Source organism: Eptatretus burgeri, chromosome 9 (genome assembly GCF_056783735.1).
Source record: "Eptatretus burgeri isolate ZD-2024b chromosome 9, Ebu_testis_v1, whole genome shotgun sequence".
Classification (NCBI taxonomy): Eukaryota; Metazoa; Chordata; class Myxini; order Myxiniformes; family Myxinidae; genus Eptatretus; species Eptatretus burgeri.
In genome coordinates, this window is record NC_140969.1 from 87,367,709 (window position 1) to 87,395,208 (window position 27,500).

The following is a 27,500-nucleotide window of genomic DNA, read 5'->3' on the forward strand; positions in this document are numbered from 1 at the left end:
GAGTCAACCCCCTGGTGTATTAATTCAGTGGCCCAACGGGGCTTGAACTCAGGACCTTTTGTATCCCAAGCCGCTGCCCTAACTACTGCGCCAACACCAGGATATATATATATATATATATATATATATATATATATATATATATATATATATATATATATATATATATATGTACAAATATATCTAAAGGGTCGGCGTCATGGGGGGGGGGGAATTCGTGGGCCATGCCCCCCCCAAATGAGTTATTGTGCCCCCCCCCACACCCACCCGTAGGCCAAGCCTTTGGCGCCAAACTTTGCGTTTTCTTAATTAATTTATATTCATCATATTAAAAGTGAAAAACTTTTCGCTGAATGAAATGAATAAAAACAAAAATAAGAAAGGAAAAAAAACACCTCCTGTTTGTCATATTTGCATGAGGTCACATTTGGGGTTGTATGCTCATTGGTTTGGTGCTTGACCTATGACCTACTGGTTTGATTTGTTGTCATTACGTCAAGATAAGCGGGCGCATAACGTACAGTTAGCTTTAGCAAGTCAGACTGCGCTTGGCACCAATATGTTTCAGTGAGAGCAAGCAACTATCAACCTGCACTTCGAACAGAAATGGATATAAGAAAATGGCTACACGGTGCTGCTTCTTCAACGCCTCCTCCAGCTCCACCACCTTATGTACACTGTCTTAACCACCAGCTACACTTAGTGGTAGTACACGCAATGTCAGCAGAGACAGCTGGAGTGGACTTTTTTCATGTGTGTAATGCCCTCTACAAATTCTGCAAGAAGCCCACAATCGCTGTGCACTAAAAGGGTGTGCAGCTTAAACGTCTTCTGGAACAGAGATGGACGGGACATCTTGCCACTGTGTTCTAAAATTTCTAAAATCCTTCAATCCTTCATTCTAAAATGTTCATTCTAAAATCCTTCAAGACATAACATCTCTTTTGACTGAGATTGACTCTGTGCTGGCCTGTGGTGCAGAGATATGAATGGAGGCTGTGGGCCTGCTGCGTGAGATGACCGAGCCCAGTTTCTCATTCATTGCCAAGTTAGTTTCTCCATTGTGACGAGTTTAATAAGGTATGGGACATGGCCACGGCTGCCAGCGCATCACTGAGACCCGCAATCCCCAAATGCAGACGCAAAGCGAACACGAATATGGTTGAGTGTGTCGTTATGGGATCTACAGGACACAGGGATGAGGACGAAATAACAGAACTTCAGAGACTGTACTACAACACTATTGATTCAGTGCTTGGAGCGATGGATCACAGATTCACAGATCACAGATCACGACCAACTCACAGTTGGCGAGTGCACTTGTTGCACTGAATCTAGAAAGTGATACATTTCTTGATGTAAAGCCTGTGAAGCATATTATGGAGCTCTCACGATCGTCTATAATTGAGACTGAGTACGAAGTTGCTAAACACTTTTTCAGCTCACAAAAACAATCACAACCAATCGAGGGGGATTGGACTATACAGCACATCCTCTCAAAGTACCACACACATCTGATCGGAATGCCCAGTGTACTGACTGCTTTCAAACTGCCTTAACATTTGGCGCCTCCACAGCAATGTGCGAGAATTCATTCTCCACTCTGAGAAACGTATTTTCGGACCACAGACGAGCAATGCTCCACAAAAGGAAGGCCCAGTTGGTTCAGCTAACGTTTGAGAGGGACTTAACCTGAAAATGCACAACTGAGTGGAAGGACACCATTCTTAGGAGGTTCAGCACCAACACTCGCCGCCTGCAACTCTTCTAAAGGTAAACGGTGTGTTTAATTCACTTTATGATGTCAGCCTTGGCTTTCATGATTATTACGCAAAATGTTAAATGATTTTTGGGTCTGTCTGCATTTATTCGGTAAGAGTGGAGTATATAGTCTATTTCAAATGATGTTCTAATGAGAGAGACAGATAGAGAGAGAGACAGATCGAGACAGAGAGAGAGAGAGAGAGAGAGAGAGAGAGAGAGAGAGAGAAAGAGAGAGAGAGAGAGAGAGACAGGGAGAGAGAGAGAGAGAGAGAGAGAGACAGACAGACAGACAGACAGACAGACAGACAGACAGACAGACAGAGAAGATGTGGCTTGCACGTAGGCTAAATTTTGTGCAGTGTGGGTGCGTGTGTGTGTGTGTGTGTGTGTGTGTGTGTGTGTGTGTGTGTGTGTGTGTGTGTGTGTGTGTGTGTGTGTGTGTGTGTGTGTGTGTGTGTGTGTGTGTGTGTGTGTGTGTGTGTGTGAAAGAGAGAGACTTTGCAGCATGTTTTTCAATTGGAACTGGGTTGGTGTGTTGGTTGTTGACGGCAAACTCTTATTATCAAGAATTTACATCGTACATTGAGTTCTCGAACAGCAGTTTGTGCCCCACCCCCCCCGCCCCCGTGGTTACCCTAATGCCCCACGATAACATTTGTTCCGACGCCAAGTCTGTACATATATATATATATATATATATATATATATATATATATATATATATATATATATATATATAGATATAGATATAGATATAGATATAGATATAGATATATATATATATATATATATATATATATATATATATATATATATATATATATAGATATAGATATAGATATAGATATAGATATAGATATAGATATATATATATATATATATATATATATATATATATATATATATATATATATGCATTTATATATATTTTTTCCATATATTGGGTCGCCTAAATTGGTGATCCTCATTGTCAGTAATTCTGTCTGTTTGTTTGGATGTTTGTTCGTTTGTCATCAGCATAATTGGTAGTAAACGTGGGCCGATTTTGACCAAACTCGGGTGGTAGGTACATCTTATAACCTCGTGCTTTGGAAATTGTGATGGTTGCTTGGGACGCTTTGGTTCCCTAGCAACAACCGAAAAACATTTCGACATCGGTACCGTCCACGCGAAATCAATTCCGAAAGCCATTATCCCACGTAGGGTTATGAAATTTGTCACGAATGATCTACAGGTGATGCTCTATCAAATTTGTTCTGGTTTTTGTGATATATGGAATACTTTACCCTCAGCGCCCCCTACAATTAGGGTATGTGCGAAAATTGGCGAAAATTGAAGGCCCCCTCGCGACCAGGTGAGTGCATCGATACAAATGAAACTTTGCAGGTTTATGGTACTCACTGATTACTACAACTTTGCCTCAGGACATATTGACCGATTTCGCTTAGAGCAGGGGTCAAAGGTCAATAAGTGCAAAAATCGATAATATGCGAGAGCTGGAGGTGCCTTCATGCCAAATGCTACTCCTAGGGTTATGGTCGGATGGTCATGAAAATTCACACTAATCATCTGGAATACATTGTGCACAAACGATCAAGCCGGATTTTCGATTTAGATCTTTGTTCACCCACAGATCAGCCTGGTGTTGGCGCAGTGGTTTGGGCAGCGGCTTGGGATCCAAGAGGTCCTGAGTTCAAGCCCCTTTGGGCCACTGAATTAATACACCAGGGGGTTGACTCAGCCTGTCATCCTTCCGAGGTCGGCGAAATGAGAACCAGTGTACTGGGCCGGTGTATACCCAGGTTAAAATAGGTGTACCATATCCCTGTGTCGTAAGAGGCGACCAGGGTTGCGTCAGGAAGGGCATCTGGTGTAAAACGTGCCAAATCACTATGCGGATCATACGGATGATCCGCTGTGGCGACCCCTAATGGGAGCAGCCGAAAGAAGAAGAAGAAGAAGAGATCTTTGTTAACCCACAGCACCCCCTCGAACTTTGGGGATTTCCGATTTCAAAACGCATTTTCGGTACTTTTCATTCAAATGGCTACCGAGTAGTTATCAGTAGATGGAACTGGATGAGATTTGATATACATAATCTTAAGGTGATTCCCTATCTGGTATATGACGTCCATTTTGCTCTATATCTTATAGTTTCCAAATGGCAACCCTCTCAACTTAGGTGTCCAAGGGCCATTGAGTATTCCTGCTGAAACTTCAAAGTACACTAGCTCCAAGACGATGGATCCGAATCGAATGAAACTTTACATGCTTATAGACCGTAATGAGTACGACAACTTTCCTCGTTTGCATAATGACCTATCTCAATTAGTTCAGGGGTCAAAGGTCAATAAGTGCGTTTTTCGGTCGAAATGTCTATTCAAGTCCCCCTACCGGCAAAACGGCTCAACTGATCCAAACAAATTTTTGCACGCGAATACTCCCCGATGAGAAGTGCAAGCTTGCTCATTTGCATAATGACCTATCTCCACAAGGTCAGTGGTCAAAGTGTCGCAATACTAACAGTCCTGCTCGGCGACCCATCGCCGCCTACTGGCTTGTATATAATATATATATATATATATATATATATATATATATATATATATATATATATATTTAAGCCTGGTGTTGGCTTAGTGGTTAGGGTGGTGGCTTGGGATCCCAGGGTCCTGAGTTCAAACCCCGTTGGCTGCTGAATTAACACCAGGGGGTTGACTCAGCCTGTCATCCTTCCGAGGTCGGTGAAATGAGTACCAGTGTACTGGTCCCGGTGTATGCCCCGGTTAGAATAGGTGTACCATATCCCTGTGTGTCGTAAGAGGCGACCAAGGTTGGCGTCAGGAAGGGCATCCGGCCATAAAACATTGCCTCAAGAAAAAGCCCAAACCCTGCACAGCAGGGAAAAATGGCTGTAAAAACAGTCATACATACATATATATATATATATATATATATATATATATATATATATATATATATATATATATATTGCATATTGTTTTATATATATATATATATGTATATATTGCATATTGTTTATATATATATATATATATATATATATATGTATATATTGCATATTGTTTATATATATATATATATATATATATATATATATATATATATATATATATATATATATATATGTATATATTGCATATTATATATATATATATATATATATATATATATATATATATATATATATATATATATATATATATATATATATATATATATATATGTATATATTGCATATTGTTTTATATATATATATATATATATATATATATATATGTATATATTGCATATTGTTTATATATATATATATATATATATATATATATATATATATATATATATATATATATATATATATGTACACACACATATATGTGTGTACACGACCGGTCAAAAGTTTTAGAACACCCCCACTTTTCCAGTTTTTAATGAAATTTATGCATTTTAATGTTTCAATATACTCTGAAATTAAAGCATAGAACAAATAAACAATTGCAGATTAAAAAAACAGAATTGTGGAATCGTTTTGTTGAACAAAATTTAATCTAAATTTTTGACTCATCAAAGTAGCCACCTTTTGCAGATATAACAGCCGAACATACTTGTGGCATTCTTTCTGCAATGGAAATCAAATATTGTTCGGAAAGTTCTTCCCAACACTGTTGCAGAAGTTCCCACGAATGTGTTGCCCTTGTAAGTTGCTTTGCTTTCACCCTTCTGTCCAGTTCATCCCAAACCAGCTCGATGGGGTTTAAGTCTGGAGACTGTGCTGGCCATTCCATGATTTTAAGCCTACCGTCTTGTTCTTTTCTTCTGAGGTAGTTCTGACATAGCCTGGAGGTATGTCTTGGGTCGTTATCTTGCTGAATGATGAACCTCTGACCAACGAGGTGTATACCAGAGGCTATTGCATGGCACTGCAAAATGCTGTGGTAGCCATTTTAGTTGAGGGTGCCAGTCACTCTGTGCAAGTCACCGACTCTCGATCCAGCAAAAGAGCCCCAGATCATCACGCTTCCTCCTCCATGTTTGACAGTTGGTTACACACACTGAGGAACCATCCTTTCGCCGACTCGACGGCATACAAAAACCCTGCGTGATGAACCGGAGATTTCAAATTTTGATTCATCGGTCCATAAGACCCTCTACCAGTTTTCAGTTGTCCACTGGTGGTGTTTCATAGCCAAGGCAAGCCTCTTTTACTTATTTTGCCATCTTAGCAATGACTTTCTTACTGCCACTTGACCTGTCAAACCTGCAGCTCGAAGTCTTCTCTTAACAGTTGAAACTGAGACTTCCTTACTTCGACCAGTGTTAAGCTGTGCTTGAAGCTGCTGTCCTGTGAACCACCTATCACACAAGCTGTTGACTCTCAGAAACTTGTCTTCTGATTGTGTTGTGGCTTTGGGTCTGCCAGACCTCTTCCTGTCAGAGTTTCCTCCAATTTCCAAGTGCCTTTTGATGGTGTAGGAAACTGTACTCACTGACACCTTGGCTTCCTTTGCAATTTCTCCAAAGGAAAGACCCACACTTTTAAGGGTTATAATGGTCTGCCTGTCTTCCTTTGTTAATTGTCTTTTTCTCGCCATTATGATAGCAATATACTACTTCCTGCAGTGCAATATTGTCAAAGTAATGCTTCGGAGGTTGTAGTAACACAGTTTGTTCCAACACTGCTTTTATACAGACAGAGGGTTTGTAACTCATCAACAAAAGTTGGGACACCTGCAGGAATTGTTTGCATCAACTTTCAAGGCTTAATTTACTTCCATTGCTGCAGAACAGCTGCAGTTGCTAACCCATTACTTGTCCCCTGAAAAGGGCCTTTTTGAACAACTCTGAAATTTACATTATTTTTCAGTTTTTGGTAACCTAAACTTGTTTTATTTTAACGTCTGGCAGTTTACCGCTTCGCTTTGTACCATTTCAGGTCATTCACTGGACTTGAACTGCTTAAATTTCAGTAAAAACTGGAAAAATGGGGGTGTTCTAAAACTTTTGACCATTTGTGGATATTCATTTGTATTTATATGTATATATATATATATATATATATATATATATATATATATATATACAGTATATATATATATACATATATATATACAGTATATTTTACAGTATATATACATATACAGTATATATACATATATAGATATATATACAGTATATTTTACAGTATATATACATATACAGTATATATACATATATAGATATATATACAGTATATTTTACAGTATATATACATATACAGTATATATACATATATAGATATATATACAGTATATTTTACAGTATATATACATATACAGTATATATACATATATAGATATATATACAGTATATTTTACAGTATATATACATATACAGTATATATACATATATAGATATATATACAGTATATTTTACAGTATATATATATATATATATACATATACAGTATATATATATATATATATATATATATATATATATATATATATATACAGTATATATCGATAAATATATATATATATATATATATATATATATATATATATATATATATATATATATATATATATATATATATATATATATATATATATATATATATATATATATATATATATATATATATATATATATATATATATATATGTTCACAGTATTATGTGTGGCATTAGATGGCATTAGAAAAGAGCAACATCTTTGAACATGGATTGCAAGGATAAAAGGATAAATAAATGTAGCATTATGGGATTTAAACGTGGAATCAGATTCATGAATCCGATTCCTGTACTCAGGTAGAAAGGACAAACATGACAACCCAAATTATTTATTAAGTTCGGCATGACAATTTAATCATACTGTTGTCCAATGATTTCATGTTGCCTCGCTATAACCAATCTAGATTTTTTAGCCGATGCCACTTTGCCCATCAATAATTATAATGGGTGTACTGTACAATTAAACTGCTATTTTCAGAAGAAAAAACAAAATTTCAAAAACCGATAAACTTGTCATCATATTTGAGTTGTTCTATATTTGTCGTAAATACACTGTTATGGGTAAAAAAAAAAAACAAACAGGAACGTTTTTCAGAGAAAGTTCTGGGCTAGATGACGTCCGATATAATACCGCCCACTCACAACCAAAAGGGAATCCCTGACATCATACTTCCTCTGAAATAGTTGGTGGCGTGTACGTCAGTGAAGTGGCGAATTGACGCAAAGGTTCAATAATCATCTCTTTTTTTTCCTGTTTTTTTTTTTTACAGTGTTTGTTACTGTATTTGCTCCAGGAAGAAACCCACCCATAGTACTTTGAGAATAATAACAAGGCAACTCCATCACAATGTGACAATTCATTGTCATCTTTTGTTGGAGATTCCTATTGTTACATAATGACCTATTAATTGCTTTATTTATGTCTACAGCCTCATCTGTACATCTATCTCCGTATATTGGACTCGTCTCTCATTGGTTCTCTGTCCATTTCCGCGCCCAAGTCTCACCCCGTGGATGCGTGAGTCAACCATTGACTCATTCATTCATTCATAGTGCACGCGCGTGTCCGTTCTGGCTCCCAAAGCGGGGACAGTTGGTCGTCCGCGTGCCCTACTCTGCCTTTTTTTTGTTTCTCCTCTACCCTATTCCTTATTTATGGCCATGTTTGTCCATGTCCAACTCCGTTAACCCTTGTCCTGATCGCTAAATCCCCTTCGCTCTTCCGCACCAAGTCAAGACGCTGGCTCTCGATCGTAACCCGGTTTGCTTCCTCGAGGAAACATGTTCGCCTCTCCTGTAAACTGCCCTCCTTCTTCCTCGTCTTCTTCTTCCGCGAGTCAACTTTTCCCTGCCAGGTCATTAAGCAGACACAACGATCGAAGGATCGGCGAGCAGGTACAATATGTGACGTCACAAAAAAGTTTCTCAAAGTTTTTACAATTAAAGATCTAGATATTAATGTCATTGCTGTAATATACTTCCAAATTTAGTGACTATTACAGTTTACTTTTCAGCATTGGTGTAAGTTTTTCCTCATTTTCTTTCTTATCACAATACCATTTATGTTTATCACACATTTGCATAAAGTACAACTCCTCCTCTCCCCCATTTCTAATTATAGCTCGCCCTGACATCTTATATCTTCCCTTCCACGGCGTGTCATTCATTTTTCTCAATCCCACTATTTTAACGACCATGCCTCACCACACCTGCACACCATCCCACGTACGCGGGCCGACTTCATCCCTTTATTGTCCCTCATCACTTTGCAAAGCAAACCTAGACTTTGTAGCACATGTTCTGTGGACGACTCAAGACCAAGCTCGTACACCATTTGATTTTGCAGTGTCTGTATGTGCGTTGCCCTTCATATCATAGAAGGTCCATTCACATGAAACATGGACAAATAATCAATTTATTTGTTGTGCATTAGCTGCTGTGCAGACACCAGGTGCACTCTAAGATAGAAAGCAGTTTAACGTCCATCCGAGGGACAGTACGCACATTGATGAATAACCCTGCCTGTGAAACACTGGGATGACAGCTAAGAGGCGAGTTTGCATTCCTCGAGGATATCCTGCCAGCCTTGCCAGATCTAAGACTTGCATTCTGTTTGTGCCGGCGAGAGCTCAAGGGAACATCTTGCATTTTGTTTTTCAGTACATGTTGAGAAAAAAGGCCTCAAACCTTTGAATCAAAATTTTGTTGCATTGCCACCTACGTTCAGCCGTTCTTCGACTGGATAGCTGTAATCGGTGGTGGTATCTTCAATTTGGAATGTCCATCTTCCAAACCACAACTGCTTTTTGCGCACATCCACCCACAGTATTGCCTCAAATCCAAAAAGTGCCAAAAAAACCACATTATTGTTCTGAATAATATGACTTTTTCTTTTTTAACTGAATAATATGTCTAGATATATACAGTATATATATATATATATATATATACATGTTGAACTTGGCATTCATCCAGTCATATTTGCACAGTCCATCTGATTCAAATTTTACATTTTGATTCATAATTCCAGAAGTGAGTCAATGATGTATTTGATTGTTGCGTTTGAATTGGTTACCCATTTACCAACATGCTTTTGTGGCTTTCGTACAGTAATGTGTGGTTAAACTGCATGGAGGATGGAACATACATCGATTCAGTTTTATTCGGTCCTTTACCAAATCTGAACCAAATTTCAATTAATACCGATGAAACATAAATACATAAAAACACATTGACATTTGAAATGAAAGAAGTCCGTTGTACATGCAAATACCTGGAAACAGAAGCATTTTTTAAAGTGCAGGAGCTGCTCCTCACACAACTACAGCCACACACTGAGATGGTATGCAGTACAACGTGGTGTCAAGGGATATCCAAGAAGACCAGACAACTTTTTATTCGCATTGATATAATTTGAGATACTAATCGATGAACAACCGAGTTCCTACTTGTTGAGAGATTAACAGAAGCATTAAAAGGAAGAAATGTGCATGCACACACAGAGGTGAATACTTTGAGACCTGGGAGGGGTCCATTCTACCTTCTGAAACCCGTATATGGAGATAACAACCAACGACACACACACACACACACACACACACACACACACACACACACACACACACACACACACACACACACACACACACACACACACACACAAATATTTTGTTTTCAAATCCTGTCTACGTATACACATCTTCATAGGAACACCATGATGGAGAAAGGGTGAACTATGATGAAAGCGACATGCCCACAATGACAGCTCTCAGTGGGCGGCAAGACCTCCATGAGTGGTTACTTCGACCTACAGTTATTCCATCTGGCACACGGGCTTTCCATGGGTCTTATCAAACTGCAACGCCTCACACTCCATGCTTCGGTCCATTTTCAACAACATCTGGGGCTGGTGTTATCCGAAGCATAAATGTAACATGTGGAGACCGCAAACACAGAGCTGATGAGGTAGGGAGGGAAGGTACAACAATCCAGAGTGCTTTGTTTGCTAAGATGAAGAAACAGGATGGAAGTCAAATGACAAATGGTGTGGGAAGGTGCTATAACATGCTTTACATTGTGCAACTTAAAATGTGCACGAGGGAGCGGTTTTGTGTTAAAATTATGTCATGGTGGTGTTCATAATGTTACACCAAACTAAAGTTTTATTCATATATATATATATATATATATATATATATATATATATATATATATATATATATATATATATATATATATATGTATATATACATACATACATATATACAAAGCACGGAGGTTCGGTTAAGTCTCTCGAACATCTGGCACTCACCATTAACCACAGCACTCTCCAGTGCAGACCATATCACAAAGTTGGCTTCCAAAGTTAACTGAGCATTCTCCATCATAGCGAGTACTTCCTTGCTAAATCTGAATTTCTCGCAGCTTACAAGGCCTTTGAACCTACCTCAATGAAGTATTGCTGTCACCTATGAGCTGATACCCCTCTTTCTGTGTCTTCTGGATGCTGTATATCCCTGGTATTTGCTTAATGGTAAGGGTTGTGGGCTTGGGATCCTGTGGTCCTGAGTTCAAATCCTGCTTATCTGTTGAATTAATACCAGGTGGGGTTGACTCAGCCTGTCATCCTTCCTTGATCAGCAAAATGAGTACCAGCTTGCTGGGATGATTGAGCTATTTGAGTATTCTGTGTCAGAGTGGTGACCTATCCAGGATTGTGCCCAAGAGCCCAGGAGACTGCTTTGGCAGCACTGATACTCTGTACAGAATATGGTCCTGATGGAGGGATGGATGGATGGATGGATGCTGTGAAATCCAAGTCATTCAACATCATTGGCATCTCCCACAAATAAGTTGAAGCACAGGCCCTGATTCTCTCTCATCACAGACAAGTTGGTATCCTCCATATTTTTAACCATGCATCCTCCGGTATTGTTCCCGCTACTTTGTCCATCTCCAGGCCACCGGGTTACACATATTCCTTCAGTAATGCACTCCTTGTGACACTCCTACATTCTAGGCTTATTGCTCACCTCTACTCCTTATTTCTCTCTTTTGTTTGTGGAACTGCCTTCCTCAATCCCACTATGCCCTGCACAGCTAAAAGGTTGCAATACACCACCATCTCAGGTCATCCTCTATCTTTAAATGTGATCTTTTCTACCCCTCCAAGACTGCCCTCACACTTGGAGGTCGCAATCTTTCCTTCTGTCTCCTCTCTCCTGTTTGTTCATCCCCGTGCTTTTTATGTCCACGTGTTGTCCCACTGTAAGTGCTTTGGGTTCTATCCTTTCTCTCACCTTGCTCTTCCTAGAGCCTAGAATTTATGGAAGAAACAATATGTGTGGCTTGAAACATGGCAAAAAACAAATATATATATATATATATATATATTTTTTTTTTTAGTCTCACCCCGAAGGCGATTCAAGACTATTTCAGTGTGTGTGCATGCGTCGTGCGTGCGTCTGTGTATTTCTGGTTTAAAAATGTTTTTCTCTGCAACCACTTGTGTGATCGATGCAAAACTTTAAACATAAGAGGAAGTCTGATGTCATCGGTCATGTGGTATGGCAGCCATATTGGATTAAAGGAAAAAAATTGGACATTATTTTCTTCAAAACCACTCAACGAAAAAAACTTGAAACTTGGCATTTATCATCACCTCCCCGTGGAGTACATCGGGTGATAATGATGACGTCATCGGTGAAGTGGTATTCCAGCAATAATTGGTTGAATTGAAATCTTTATATGAAAAATCTGAAACATCTTTTATCTGATCTATGACCTGAGGTTAGTGAAGAATTAAATTTATGATGTTCATAACCCATGCCAAGAAACCATGTGACCATAGTAGGGTTCATGGATGATACGGGTATATGGGCCGTAATAGCAGTGGGCCAAAATAGTAGCGTGTTCAGTTAACGATGGTATTTTTGTTCAGAATGATCGTGCGAGGTGAGACTATGCGCGCTACGAGTGCGGTTGTCGTTCAAGTTAAAGTTCCCCTGTAACACCACACCGTTTTACTTTGGACCATGTCCACCTTGGAGCTATTGATTGAAAGAGGTTAAAGAAAAGAAAGGACAGAAAATAATACTAACATTCATTATCAAAGTCAACAATGAATCCTTCATCATCAGGATTTGGGCTGGTAAGATATGTGCACTCACTTCTGCCCTGTGTAGCCTGGAGTCAAACCTCAGCCCATCTACAAACTGGATACCAAGTTGTTTAACATGCAGGATGACATCACTGTGTGCATCATCTCTTGGATGGACGTTAAACTGGATGTTCCGTCTGCTGGCGTTAGTTACTGGATGTTAAAGACTCCCATGGTGTTCCCCACAAACATTTCACGGGAAACCTGACTAAATTCCTGCACTAACCTTACAGGGGGCTCTGCATCAGCGACGTAGCTGTGCCCTCAACAATTGATGGTAAACCCCAGCCACGTGCTGCATACTAAAGAAGATAAAGCTACATGAATTGACAGAAAAGGTACACTCGTATATCCTGGAGATTTCAGTTCAGTTGATTTTAGAAGTTGTCAAGGCATTCAAGTAACAATGCACTTGGATGTTCTACATCACCGAGAAGGACTTGAGATCATCAAGTATCTCTCAGATAATTTAGAATTGGGGGGGGGGGGTGGGGAGGATATCTACATATGATGTGTCAAAATGGAATAATTTATTAACCAATCTCCACCTCCCTTTTTCCCCATACTTCCAGAAATTTCTCTTCCCTTCCCCTACTCTTCCTCCTCTCCTACCTACCTCTTTTCCATTATTTCTCCATCCACAGCTCAGCTTCTCAGCACGTCCCCTTTCTCCCTTCTGCCCAAGTCACATTAAACTGGCTGTCCCATTCTTGTTCCCATTTGAACTCCTGGTTTATGATATGGGGAACCCACATTCAAATCCCATATACACTGTTTGGCCACATGTCCTTTTATCATATGTAGTGCATGGCTGCGGGTGCCATCACTTACTGCAGGGAGCGGCTGTGCTGTCGATGCAGTGCCTCCTGTTGGTTAGAGGAGGAATTTGTCATTTGTCGAGGGTACTGCCAATAGTTCGGAGACTCTTTGCGAAGGACATCGTGGGATCTTCAACTTACGTATGTCCATAAACTAATGCTCTCAAGTGGGACATCAAGTTTAACGTCCATCCAAAGATGTCGCACACATTGATGTATCATCATGCCTGCGAAACACGAAGATGACAGTTTATATCTCGGCCGAGATTCAAACCTCGGCTAGACAGTTCGGAAGTTTGTGTGAGTATCTCTTGGCTATCCTACAAGTCCTCCACATGTCCTTGTATACCTGGTGTTGGCTTAATAGTTCGGGTGGTGTGCTTGGGATCTGAGGATCCTGAGTTCAAATCTCCCATGGCTGCTGAAGTAATACCAGGTGGGGTTCATTCTGCCTGTCATCCTTCTGAGTTTAGCAAAATGAGTGCCGGCTTGCTGGTATCCTTTGGCGGAGTGGTGACCCGTCCAGGATTGTGTCCAATAGCCAAGGAGACTGCTTAGGCAGCAGCAATGCTCTGCACAGAGTATGGTCCCAATGCATGGATGGATATGTCCTTGTCATTCATGTAAAAGTACATTGACGTCTACTAATGTCTTTGTCCTGTATGTGATTTATATGGAAGCCTTAAGTCATTATTTAAAAAAATAAGTGTACAGTTTATCTTGACAAACACAAATAAAAAATATTTTTTAACAGGTTTTCAGGACCACTAATGGTTGTTAGCTCACCCGGAACGTAGTTCTGGGGAGCTTATGGGATGGCGCGTCATCCGTCCGTCTGTCCATCCATGCACAAACATTTGCAACTGCTTTTCTGAAACTACACATATGATTTCGATGAAATTTGACCACAACCTTCATCACCCATGATGTACCAAAGTTTGTTCAGTCCGTTAAAAAAAAATCGGGGCCTAAGGGAGTGTATAGGGGGGTTGCCTGTCCCCCCCCCCCAATAGGTATTTGCTATAACATTGGTTCATTGATACAGTTTGCTGATTCTGTCCCACATTGACTTCCTCTTCAGTTCCATTATCTACCAGGTGAGTGCCCAGGGGTATTGCTGCTATTAAAAAAATTTTTAAACATGTTGTACAAGTATTATTCATCATGTGATGCAGAATATTTCAGGTGAGAGCTTACTTGCTGTCTGAGATTAGTTGTCTCATTGTTCAAAGTTCACGGTTACCTTCTAAGCAGATTAGGACGGTACCAAAAAAAATCTATTATTCTGGTGTAGTGTCAGCATAAAAGAGGATGGTCTTCTTCGAAGATGTTGAGCTGACCGTTTTATCTGTAATCATGTAGACATTAGAGATCTCACAATATCTTTTGAAAGATTCGGTGTTCAGGAAGTTATTGAAATAGGAAGGGCAAATAGTCAGCTCTTTCTTGAAATGCAATTTTAATTGCATTAGAATGATTACATTCACAGTTACCATAAAGCAATGTGCAGTCGGTTTTCCATCATGCTTGAATTCTGATCAGTTGTGCCATCTCCAGCTGAATTCAGAAGAGGAGGAGAAGCGTCAGCTCCGGCGAGAACGAAACAAGATAGCAGCTGCGCGGTGTCGAAACCGCCGGCGAGAACTTACTGAAAAACTGCAAAATGTAAGTCCAGTCAAACACATTCTCCTACACGAAATATAAGTGTTGTTTTGTTCACATTTATCTTAGCTCCTTCATGAACTTTAAGACACTGTCAAAAAAAAACCTTATGGATGGAGAACTTGGTCAGCAGTCACAAAGGCCTAACATTGTGAAAGATCATGTTGAGTTTCCCAAGACTGATTCCCAAAAGTCCTCACGTTTCCACTCTGTAGTGATCGTTCTTTGAATTTGTTGTCTGATTAACTTGAGAAATCGTTGCCACCAATGGTTGCATCACGCATTCATCTTATATTTGTGTTTATTAGTCACTTATCTGCGATTGCACTTCGAGATTCGTGAGTAAGAAAACCTAAATCGGGATGTGTTGGTAAAACGTGATGACTAAACACGTATGAGTTGCTTGTGGTGCAACTCTGTTGCGGTCCAGCTCAGGATAGTGTGGTTTGAATATTGAAGTCAGAAAAAGCTGTTGATGAAGGTTCAGGTGGAAGTTATTTATCATGAGATTACAAGTTGATTCGAAAACTCCCTCAATCAAAGGTTTCAAGATTGTTCAATAATTCAATTATTTAATTTTATTTTAATTTTATAAGTTTGTGGCATTGTTGAAGTTATGAAATAACGTTGTTAAGTAACTCTCACATTTTACTTGTTTACACCAGAATCAACAAATATGTGATCTTATAACCATATGAAGCCACATACTTATTACATATCCAAGGGAGCAAGGTTTTGGAACAGTACCTAACTAGAGAGTTCAGAGAACACGGTGCCCCATGCAGTGTTTAAGTATACACTTCAATTTTTATAGAAAAATGTTTCATGGATCGTTTTTTAAAAATCTGGAAGTTTAGCAGTCTTATGCACCACGTCCAAGTACTGCAAAACTGGAGGTTCTTGGAAGTATTTAGAAGGAGATTTGTGTTCTCCAGTGTTCAAGTGCCTGGTGTTGGCTTAAAGGTTAGGGTGGTGGCTTGGGATTCTAGGATCCTGAGTTCAAATCCCACTTGGTTGTTGAACTAATACCAGGTGGGGTTGACTCTGCCTGTCATCCTTCTGAGGTCGGCAAAATGAGTGCCAGCTTGATGGTATCCTGTGTCGGAGTGGCGACCTGTCCAGGATTGTGTCCAATAGCCAAGGAGACTGCTTAGGCAGCACCAACGCTCTGCACAGAGTATGGTCCTGATGGATGGGTGGAGTGTTCAAGTATATAATTCAATTTAAACTAGAAGGGCACTCGGTGGAGTGCATACCTCTGCCACACAATGCCTGGTCCACTAGAACATATTGAGCCCAATACATTTTTGAGATATTATGCTATATACCATTTTGGCCCTATCTTTCAATGGTGAAGAATCTATGATAAATGGATGAGGTGTGTGTGTGTGTGTGTGTGTGTGTGTGTGTGTGTGTGTGTGTGTGTGTGTGTGTGTGTGTGTGTGTGTGTGTGTGTGTGTGTGTGTGTGTGTGTGTGTGTGCGCGCGCGCGCGCGCATGTCATACTTTGTGTCTATTAATTACGTACGTATATTCATTAATTACTTGCTATTGGAATGTACCCTCTGACCCTTTATACTGCTGAGACCCCTTCGACCTTGAGAGAGCCTTTAAGACCCCAAAGATCCTTAAGACCCCCAAGACCCAAAAGACCCTGAGATTTAACTCCACCAGTTTTCTTCCGATGGGGATTTCTGAAAGGCAAGGTTTATAAGGAACATCCAACATCGATCGATGAATTGAAGGCAAACATCACTGCAACCATACACTCTATTGATCAAGAGACATTGCTTGCGGTAATGAACAATATGATGATCCGCTGTCGTGAATTCATGAATTTGAAAGGGGCCCATTTGTCTGATGTAATTTTTAAGAAATAAAGAATCAAAATTGATTTTAAAAACTTGAAGTATGTGTCTATGTTGGAGAGAAATTTTATTTTATTTGGTTTCGAAACAAAAGTTATAAGGATAATAAAACCGTCAGATATAAATGCCCCACCCTGTCCATGATCGAGGCTTGTGGAAGAGCTTGAACAGAATGGGAATGAACAGCAGAGTAGAAATGAGTGAGATCAAGGGGATGTGGAGAAGGACATATGGGGGTCAACAAGCTGAAGCACAGCAAGAAGAGGAAGGGGAAAGCAGGGATGAAACAGAAAAGGAACAAACCAACCGACAACTACCAACTGAAAAGTGGTGAGGAGGGGGAAAATCACAATAACCTGTAAAAAGGGAGTGCTTGAGAATGGGGTCATTTATGGGAGAGAGGTCATGAGTATGGATGGCAGATGACCCGAGCTAGTGGTGAACTGCTATCTTGAAGCCGTGGAGGAAAGAAGGGGACTGAATAGACTGGGGATGTTGGTTTGGTTTCCCCCCAAAATATGTATTTGCTTTCTTCTCTGAAACCACACACACAATTTCAATGAAACTTGACCACAACCTTTATTACCCATGATGCACCAAAGTTTGTTCACGGCATTAAAAAAAAAATCCATAGGTATTTACTTTCTTTCTTCTCTGTTACATATTTTTGGGTCATCCATGCCTACCAGTAGTTCCCTGGTTATCTTATCCAGCTGCTACCAGGTTAGCGCCTAGGGATATTGCCCCGATGTTTGAAGTTGTGACTCGGAACGATAGAGAATGCCCAATCAGCAGCTGGTTTCGGAGGTTAGTTTTGCAAAGTGATCGGCACAGGAAAGGTCATGAATGATGGTGAGGCCGAGACATTCAAGAGACTGAACCTCTTCCTGAATCTGACCGTGGAAATACACAGGTGTGTTCATTTGACGATCTAATTACCTTACAGATAAGATAAATCCCCCACTTCTGTGATGTCCATGGTTTTCATTGAAACAATATTATAATCATCATATTTACTGCTTTAGTATGACTTGTAATACCCGCTCTCAGTAGGAATGGCGTCATGCCACACATATTTACTGAGAGGGAGCTGGGTTACTTCCCCCACCCTGAACCTGTAGGTATATGATTTTTTTTTTACCACCTAAACCTTCCTGTGCACATGCCAAGTATAACCACTGGTTTTCAACTGATTCCGTCCTGCGGTTCTGGAGTACATAGAAGTCAAACAAATAACAACAACAAAAACACACAAAGAGATGCTTCTCAAATTACAGTTTGATGTCTAATGTATCAGACCAGCATCTAATCAATTTAGATCAGAATAGTGACACAGTTGTTTCCTTGTCAGTGAGATGAGATACTGTATGCTATAATGTGGAATCATCTACAAAAAGGAAGAGAGGGTTTTTTTAGACCACCAGAGAACACCGAGCTATTCATTCATTGATGTGTAGGCATGATGTAGCTGCTCTTTTGTATCGATTTGAAGGGATTTTGGGGGAATGGATATGCCCCCTCCCTCCAAGCGCTACCCTATAGATCAGATCAGGTGGAGAGTTTAGCCATAACACTCGCACATAATGGGCTACTCTTTCAGGATGTACCAGAAAGGATGTGGTTTTAAAGCTGGAGATAGAATGATTAATACCGGGGGATTCAGACAGGTGCAACATGATGCATGAGGTGTGAGAAGAGAAAGGTAGTGGGGGATGGGCAGGATAATGTTCTGACCAGTGCAATATGATACAATGGGGCAGAAGTGGGGAACAAAGATTTGGCAACATATTCATATGTAATAAAGTGGCTTCATTAACCCATCCTCTGTGCAGCAGGAGAGGGGCTGTTTTGGTGTGTGTGTGTGTGTGTGTGTGTGTGTGTGTGTGTGTGTGTGTGTGTGTGTGTGTGTGTGTGTGTGTGTGTGTGTGTGTGTGTGTGTGTGTGTGTGTGTGTGTGTGTGTGTGTGTGTGTGTGTGTGTGTGTGTGTGTGTGTGTGTGTGTGTCCAGGCCATAACCTTTTTTATCATTCGAGCTTTAATCATAAAATTTTTAACAAACCTCTATTGTGAGAATATGGAGAAAATAATTAAGAATTGGGTCAAAATGTGAAAGGGCGAAGTCATCGTAGCTATAAATAGGCCCTATTAGCCCCGCTGAATGAGCCACGAGTGTTTTTTTTCCCCCTTGGAGACAAGTTCTGGGAAGGTAGTGGCTTGGGGAAAAGCGCTATAATGTGGAGGCCTCTCCCCCATAAAATGTTCATTTCTCAGCAGGGAAAACGATGAAATGCAGTGATAATGATTATGGTACATCATGATAATGAATGTGTGTCCAGGCCATAACGTTTTTTACAATTTGAACTTTTGTCAACAAATTTTCAACAAACCTTTATGACGACAATATGGAGAACACGAATTAATAATTTGATCAAAATGTCAAAGTGATTACAAATACGCCTTATCAGCTCATCCGCAGCACGTTGTGAGATCCTCCGCTTTTTTAATCGCTTCCGTGTTTCTTTATTTATTTACAATTAGCTTCAGTGTGTCTGTCCAAGCCAAAACATTATTACAAATTGAGCTTTTGTCATCAAATCTTCAACAAACCTTTATTATGACAATATGGAGAACCAAAAGGAATAAAAATGCACAAATTTTTTTAAGTATAGTTTTCGTCAAGTTTAGTTTGAATACAAAGCGGACGCGGACCGGCTTTGCATTGTTAGATGCTTTCTCCTTCTTAATTGTGTCAGTTAATGTCATGTATTTTTGTCAGTTCTCAGTTTGAACTGTACAAAAGGGGTATTAAATAAATACAGAATTATAATGATGCATACCAGTATCTGCTCAATGATGTGAAAACGAATGGGTGGGCTTGCACCTTTATGTGATAAGGTAAAATATTTTCCAAGTTTTTGTACAAAAGAAATGCTAATATATTATACAGTATAGTGTTTCTCCATCAGTGATAACATCGCAGTCACAACCCCAAACATAGTTATTTCCTTGGATTTCTGGTTTCCATCCTGAGTTGCATTTGTGATGAATAATAGACTATCTTTTGGTTAGACTTAATATTTTTTAGCTATAAAGTGAAAGGTGTCTTGATGGTACATTGTGAATTCCTCATTCTGCATTACTAACTGCCTATTCCCCCCAACTCCACGCAAAGAAAACCAATAGTTTATTTTAATGATATTTGAATAAACATTATTGACTGTCTGTTTTTACAGGAGACTGATCTTTTGGAGGAGGAGAAGGCCAGGCTGCAGTCAGCGATTTCGATTTTGCAAAAAGAGAAGGACCATTTGGAAATCATACTAGCTACTCATAGAGGTAGCTGCAAGCTTCTGGACAGCATGACTGAGACAGAAACAAAGGTGGAGAATACTGAAAAACCTCACTCTTGCTCGAGAGCAGCTGTCCAAACTTCCAAGTATTTCTCTAAACGTTTGCTGTCAACCAATTCCCTTCCACAAATCGCAATCTCAAGTGGTACAATAAATGTGCCGGAAACAGAGTCCTTGAACACTCCGCCAGCGATTAGCACACCGCTGAGCATCAGTGCGGGGTCAAGCACTCCAAGTGGTATCGGCAACATTTTCCTGTATCCTAGTGGCCCCGAGGGAGAGGCATTTGATGGATCTTGTGCCCAGGCCCACAGACGCAGGAGCAGCAGCAGTGGGGAGCAGACATCAAGTGAGTCCCGTGGCTCTCCAACTTTACTTGCCCTATAATCCTTCACGTCGCTTGGTTAGTTGGAGGTTGCTGCACCACATCAGTGGTAATATCATTTATTATTATCAAACAAGTGAAGAAATGCCATACATCGAGGAGTAGTTAAATTGTAATGAGTAAAGTCACAAGATGGATGAAAAGAGTGTAAATGAAAGTGAGAGAGACAAAGGAAGAGTGAGAGTGGGAGAGATTTGAAGATATTTGAATTGTTGATAATGAGAGAAAAGCAAAAGTAAAAGGAAGTTATTCAGAATTGTTAATGAATGAGGAAAGGATAAAGGAAGAGAAAGTAAGAGGAAGCTTTTAAGAATTGAAGATTGAAGCAAACTGGACACATGGAAACAAAAGAGTCGAGAGATCAGGAGATTTGTGTGTACTTTTCAAAAATATGCTTTATCAGTAAATCACATTGAAAATGAGTCATATCGATGGTGCACATTTGTGAACTTCGAGACGTAAGAAAAGAATCAGCTGCTTTATCCACACATATGCCTAATATGTCAACCTACTTGTTTTTGAGCTCTTCAAATATATACCACCATTCAGTAGTACTTTTTCATGTGAAGTGATGTGAAGCAAAACACAAACTCAAGAAAACAACATTACATTGTATATCAGATGCATAATATCGACTAAGGTCGCGAAACATCTCAGAAAGCTTTAACATGCATCCATACCAAGAATCTGGACAAAAATAAATACTTAGAGCTGAAGAACAGTTTTGTAATTAACTTCCCGATGGGACTGGCAAAGTGATGAAGACAGTATTATTACAAGACAAAAGACCATGAACTTCCAGGTTCGTTTGGTGCAGGATTTGGTCACAGTAAAGAGAATTGATTTCACATCCTTCCTCAGCTAAGACAAATCTAATCCCATTGCACCTCTTTCTCATGTTTAAATATAGTTACAGCTCATTCTCTTCGAAACAGCATACAGCAATCATGAACGAATAGGTTTTTTTTTTTAAATCACAGGATTTGTGGCATGAATGGCATGGAATTTCTGCCAAGACGTGCTGAAGTCCTCAGTCATTTATCACATATCTACATACTTAATGTAGTTTGCGATGAGATTGTTGCAGTTATCATCGAAGATTGTTAAAGCAAAGCCACATCTTTGAGCTGGAGTAAAATTGTTAACCCTATTAAAGGGTAACTATATCACAAATAACCGATGTCATTCTTGCAAACATTTTATTCCTTCAGGTACTCTTTAACCCTGAGTGATCAAAGGTGCTTTTCCAAAACTGTTCCATCCCATATTCTGGACCTCATCTTCCATGTGAAAACTGTTCAGTGACAATTCTTAAAACAATTATTTTTTTCATAACCATTTAAACATAGCTTAACATTATGATGTCATATACTGTAGATAGATTCTGAAGGATTGACTTTTAAGGATTAAATTAAAAAAAAAATACTGTATAAGTACCCAAGATATTGTCCATAATCCTTGGCAAAACAAAACTTGAAAGTGCTGCCATTGGGTCACTTTCAGCCTATCTGTTGGTACCTGCATAGCTCGAAAACTGTTCTGGCACACTCACCTGCGAATGCTCAGGGATCATGGCTTGTGGCCAGAGCAAAGCCTTTGTGAGCTTTGTTAGATAAATCAGATTGTTGGTTCTCTTGACCGGTCCAGCCATTTTAGATGTTTTTATGGCCGAGTCGTGTATCAAGTTGAAAATGAAGAAAAGTAGGATTAAATGTTTACACAGCAATCGCCAAGATAATACCAGACAAATAATATGGGAATATTTATTTTGTGGTGATCACAAATTATTGTTACGATATAAACATTTATGAAATATGCAAAGGATATGCATTTCCCTCGAAAGCCATCGACAACTCTTAAATGGAAAATATTCAATGATGATATATTCATAAGAAAAGGAAATAATATATTTGTAAGTTGTCATGTACGGCTTTTTTGTTGTACTGGTGAGTGCCAAATTGATATATTATTTCCAAGAAAGTGTGTGACGTAATGGGTAAGTATTAATATTGAGTGAGCATCGAGTCCTGCTTTCAGAGTGAAACATTTAAATGCAATAAAACCACTATTTTCTTGAAACGTATATATATAACAGAAATATCAACTCAAGTACCGCAAATTATTTATTTACCTATGTAGACCATATTTTAATACTGCATGTAATGTTCTAATCCCTTGAAGAGTTTTCTTGTTTTATTTTACTCTGTGTGGCAACATTTTTTTCTGAGAAATTTAAGGTGATTACAATCACAGCTACAAGGCCAAGACACCGATTGCACGGACACTTAATTTTCATTAATTATTACTTACGAAATCTAAAGATTTCGTAAGTATATTGATGACTTCCGTCATCTGTTTGTGTGTTTGTTTGTTTGTAGGCACAATAACTCGAGAACGGAAGAAGCTACCAATATCAAATTACACCACGTGATTCAGGAGGGTGATGGCTAGCGCTGATTAGATTTTGGTCAAAATCGGTCAAAGGTCGAGGTCACAGTGAGGTCAAACATTCGGTTTTTGATGGTTTGGTACAGAATCATCGTATAAACTTCTGGTTTGCGTCGCTGCCTTCTCTAGAGACAGCTTTTATTAGACAAGGTCAGGGGTCAAGTTGACGATTTCGTAAGTACCAGTCTATGACTGCTTGTTTTTGCCTTTGCCATTTTATTTTGGTTAAGTCCCACTGGAATATGTGTACAGCACCTTAATCTCTATAATTGGTTTACAAAGAGTAGAAAGCATGTCCGTAATTTTTTTTCCTTTCTAAAATCAAAGGATTACTATGCACTGCGATGAATAAGCATTCGGGTTGTTACTTGTATTGTATTTGGTTGTTTTGTAGTGTTTGGCTGGTTGTTGTTTGTTTTTTTTTTGGCTTAAAATAAGTTATTTTAGAATGAGCTGTAGGTCTCTCCATTTGCTGCACAGACAAGCTCCTGTTGTACCCTAAGAATGTAATTAATCTGTGGAAGGAGCTGCATAAGGAAGGTACAAGGGCATTCAAAAAGTTATACGAACGAGGTAATCTCAATAGTCCAAGACACGACTAATGAAATAATCTCATACACATATACTTTATGATTATTTATTTTATCAAAATATAACAATGTATACATGTATATATATATATATATATATATATATATATATATATATATATATATATATATATATATATATATATATATATATGTGTGTAATGACAAAATGTTTTTCTTACTTATCCTATGGACTTGTATATTGAGAAAATAAATAAATAAAAGTTGCCGTGCCTTGGACTATTGCACATATCTCATTTGTAGGAAAATGTAAATGTCGGAAGTACCCAATCATAATTTTACCCAAGTGCTCAAAACAAGAATATATTGCATTCCAGAAAATTTCAACAAGCCGCATTAGTAAAACATCATAGAAAGCCTCCAGCTAATATGACTGCTTTTATTTTTTATACTGGATTAAAGTTTCAACAATGTCACCTTAACTGTAAATTTTAGTTTTGTTTTGTGTTTTGCAAACAAGATTAAAATTATTTTTTCATAACACTTGTGATTGTGTGTTTTACTTTAAAGGGACCATCGTAAAAAAAAAAAAAACAAGGTCCATCACAGGAAATCGAGCATTGTTCATTTTGTTCATTGTAGTCCCAAAGCAGGGTGTCAACGGAGTTACGATGGGGAATGATGATCGGCTGTCAGACTGTGGCATCTCCATAAAGACCACCAATTCAACCATCCTAGCCATCCAACTCAATTTGGAGAAAGATCATTCTGAAGTGGAAACCTGCAGACAAAAAGAACCCTGACACTCAATCTTAAGAAACAAATTGGAAAGAACCGTGCGATGGATTGGAAGATGAAACAAACTTCCATGATGTGACTGACAAAAGAGTTTGAAAAGTTGAAAGATGTCTAGAAAGAAAGGGCGAGGAAAAAAACAGAGACAAAAGTGAGGGGTGGGGGTGGCAAGGTGAGGGGGGGAGAGCAAAGAGAAAGATATGTTGTACTTAAAGACTGAACACGCACAACAGAAAAAAAAACTCATGTCAGAGCAGCTGTACACACAACAACATAACAGAATTTGTAAAGTAATCTGCTGGCACATCTGCAAAGGCTTTGAAATCCCAGTTCCAGAAATTCATGGGAACATGAACCAAAAGCAAACACATAAAACATGGAAGTGCTGCTCACGTATGACTTGATGATCCCATCGAGCATGAACATCAAAAACAGAGCATTGCGACCAGATATCACACTGAGGTACACAAAAGAGAAAAAGACATTGCTAAATGAGGTGTTAAACCAGTGGTTTTTTTAACTAAAGTCAGGTCAGGGAGCATGCGCCAAAGTAGCACGTCGCTCATTGGACACAAAGTCCTCCCAGCAATAGCCAAGGATTCTCCGAAGAGACCTGGTACCAAAGGAATTAAGTCTCAATCTCAGATCCCTGATGAGAGTCCAAGTCTCACATCCGTAGAGCAAGACTGGAAGCACGAAGGACATGAAGACTCAGACTTTCGTCCTCCCGCAGAGGTACCAGTGAATCTATGATCCAGTGAATCCATAACTCTGCAGACCTGACCCAGACGTCGATTGATCTTTGGCTCACAGCCAGCAGAGAATATCACTGCCAAGGGAAGTGAATCTCTCTGTGACCTCAACATCCTCACCACAAACAGGTACAGACAAGATAGCAGCATCCACAATGTCACTGAAAGCCTGGATCTTAGTGTTTCACCCAGGAAACCCATAATCCCAGTGGCTCTGACTCCTCATTCAGCACATCGAGGGCCCCCAAAACGATGTCTAGAGCCTCCGTAAAGATGACTGCATCATCTGCGAAATCAAGGTCACAGATCTTGACATTCCCAAACGATGCACCACAGCTTGATCTCTTCGACATCTTAACCAGAATCCAGTCCATACAAGTGCTTAAAAGTGTGGGGGCCAGTACACACTACTGATGAACTCCAGAAACAACTGGAAATAAGTCAGAGATGGTATCACCACATCTCACTGCACTCCCAGTAACAAAGTATCGTTCAGACATCAGATTGATCAGTTTTGGTGGCACCCCACGAAGACCAAGAATCCAACAGAGGACATCCCGATTCACTGAATTGAATGCTTTGCAGAGATCAACACAGGCTGCAAAAGCAGCCCCTGCCCAAACTCTCTTCTGCGTTCAGTGAGGACCCGAAGGGCAAGGATACGGTCACCTCTTTGGTGTAAAGCCTGAATGTAAAGGATGGACAGTGTACACACGGCCAAGTGCATCACTGGCTTTGATGTCTGTCTGGTCTGATACAGTTTGTCCTGCTCTGCGGAGATTCCACTTCTTGCTGCTAACATTCCATGTGTAGTACTTGGGTATTTGATGATACAACAGTGTCTTAGCAAATTCATCATCCTGGCAGAGATTGAAGAAAGCAGTGAGAGTTGCATTTTGTGGGACTTGGGCACGCTCATGTACATTCGCCTCAGTGAAGTACACTCTCTGGCCACTCTCAAGGTGCACACTGAGATGAACCACTGTGGGATGTCGCTCATAAATTGAGAAGTTCAGGATACTCCAGATGGCCACTGATGTATCTTCCCATTTCATCTTGCTGAACCTCATCATGCACAGTCCCATGCATTGTCAGGCCAAATACAGCCATGTCAGATCCTTTGTTGACATACTTGCACACCTATTTGATGGATTTCACAGAGTGGCAGTACTCAACATTGATGTGTGCATTGAATAGCCATGTGAGGAGTGGACAGTGTGGAACAATCCACCTGTTGTCAACTTCAATCTCACAACCACGAACTCTGAGGGTTGTTGTGAATTCACCATCTTCTAGTTTTCTCCAACGATGCAGTGGGTATCCATATTGTCCAGTCTGTGTCTCTTTCAGAAGATATCGTGGGAACCTTTTTGTGCATTATCTTTCATGCATGGTGAGTTTGGATTGATGCTTCCACAGGGACCATGCACCATCCTTGTTTTGACAGTGCTGAACAGAAGTGGATCAATTACTGAGTCTGGCAGTTCAGCACCGATGAAGTCATCCACTCTGTGCACACGAAGTTCATCTTGAAGCCAAGTCAGAATGTGGGCATGTGGCAGGCCACACTTTTGCCACTCAATTGTGTACATGTAGCACTTAATGGCTCCAAAAATATTTCCCTTGGTGATGACATTCTTCAATGCTTTCATTTTTTGTCAGAATACTCTTGCCAGCAAATCATGGCGATGCTGTGGTTTTTGGCCTGGCATCAGTTCATTAGCCACTTCCTCCCAAGCTGGATTGCAGGTCAAGGTGATTAAGAGATCAGGATGGCCATAGTTTCACACATGTCATGTCATCCTGAGTGCGCTCATGCATGTAAGCGGGGACCACCTGTGAAACTGGAATGCAAGATGACCAATTGGCCAACATTGGCAGCATTTCCATCATTGTTCATGGCATCCCTGAGGTGAACATAGTTTTCGACTTGGAGT

General features: G+C 39.6%; 1 protein-coding gene across 3 annotated transcripts in view; it reads left to right on the plus strand.

Moving 5' to 3' along the window:
- The window catches only part of LOC147020547 (fos-related antigen 1-like), a 34,239-nt gene extending 9,682 nt beyond the window's left edge, over positions 1 to 24,557 (plus strand). Inside the window, exons 1-5 of one of the 3 annotated variants that reach the window (XM_085895973.1) lie at positions 8,337 to 8,672; positions 10,485 to 10,742; positions 15,312 to 15,419; positions 20,516 to 20,981; positions 23,396 to 24,557. In XM_085895973.1, the coding sequence (XP_085752099.1) occupies positions 8,559 to 8,672; positions 10,485 to 10,742; positions 15,312 to 15,419; positions 20,516 to 20,981; positions 23,396 to 23,448 (999 nt within the window). In that variant the 5' untranslated portion in view covers positions 8,337 to 8,558 and the 3' untranslated portion in view covers positions 23,449 to 24,557. Of the gene's footprint in view, positions 1 to 8,336; positions 8,673 to 10,484; positions 10,743 to 15,311; positions 15,420 to 20,515 lie in introns of those variants that run through there. The other 2 variants (XM_085895974.1, XM_085895975.1) reach the window with 2 other exon arrangements.
- The last annotated feature ends 2,943 nt before the right edge of the window (positions 24,558 to 27,500 follow it).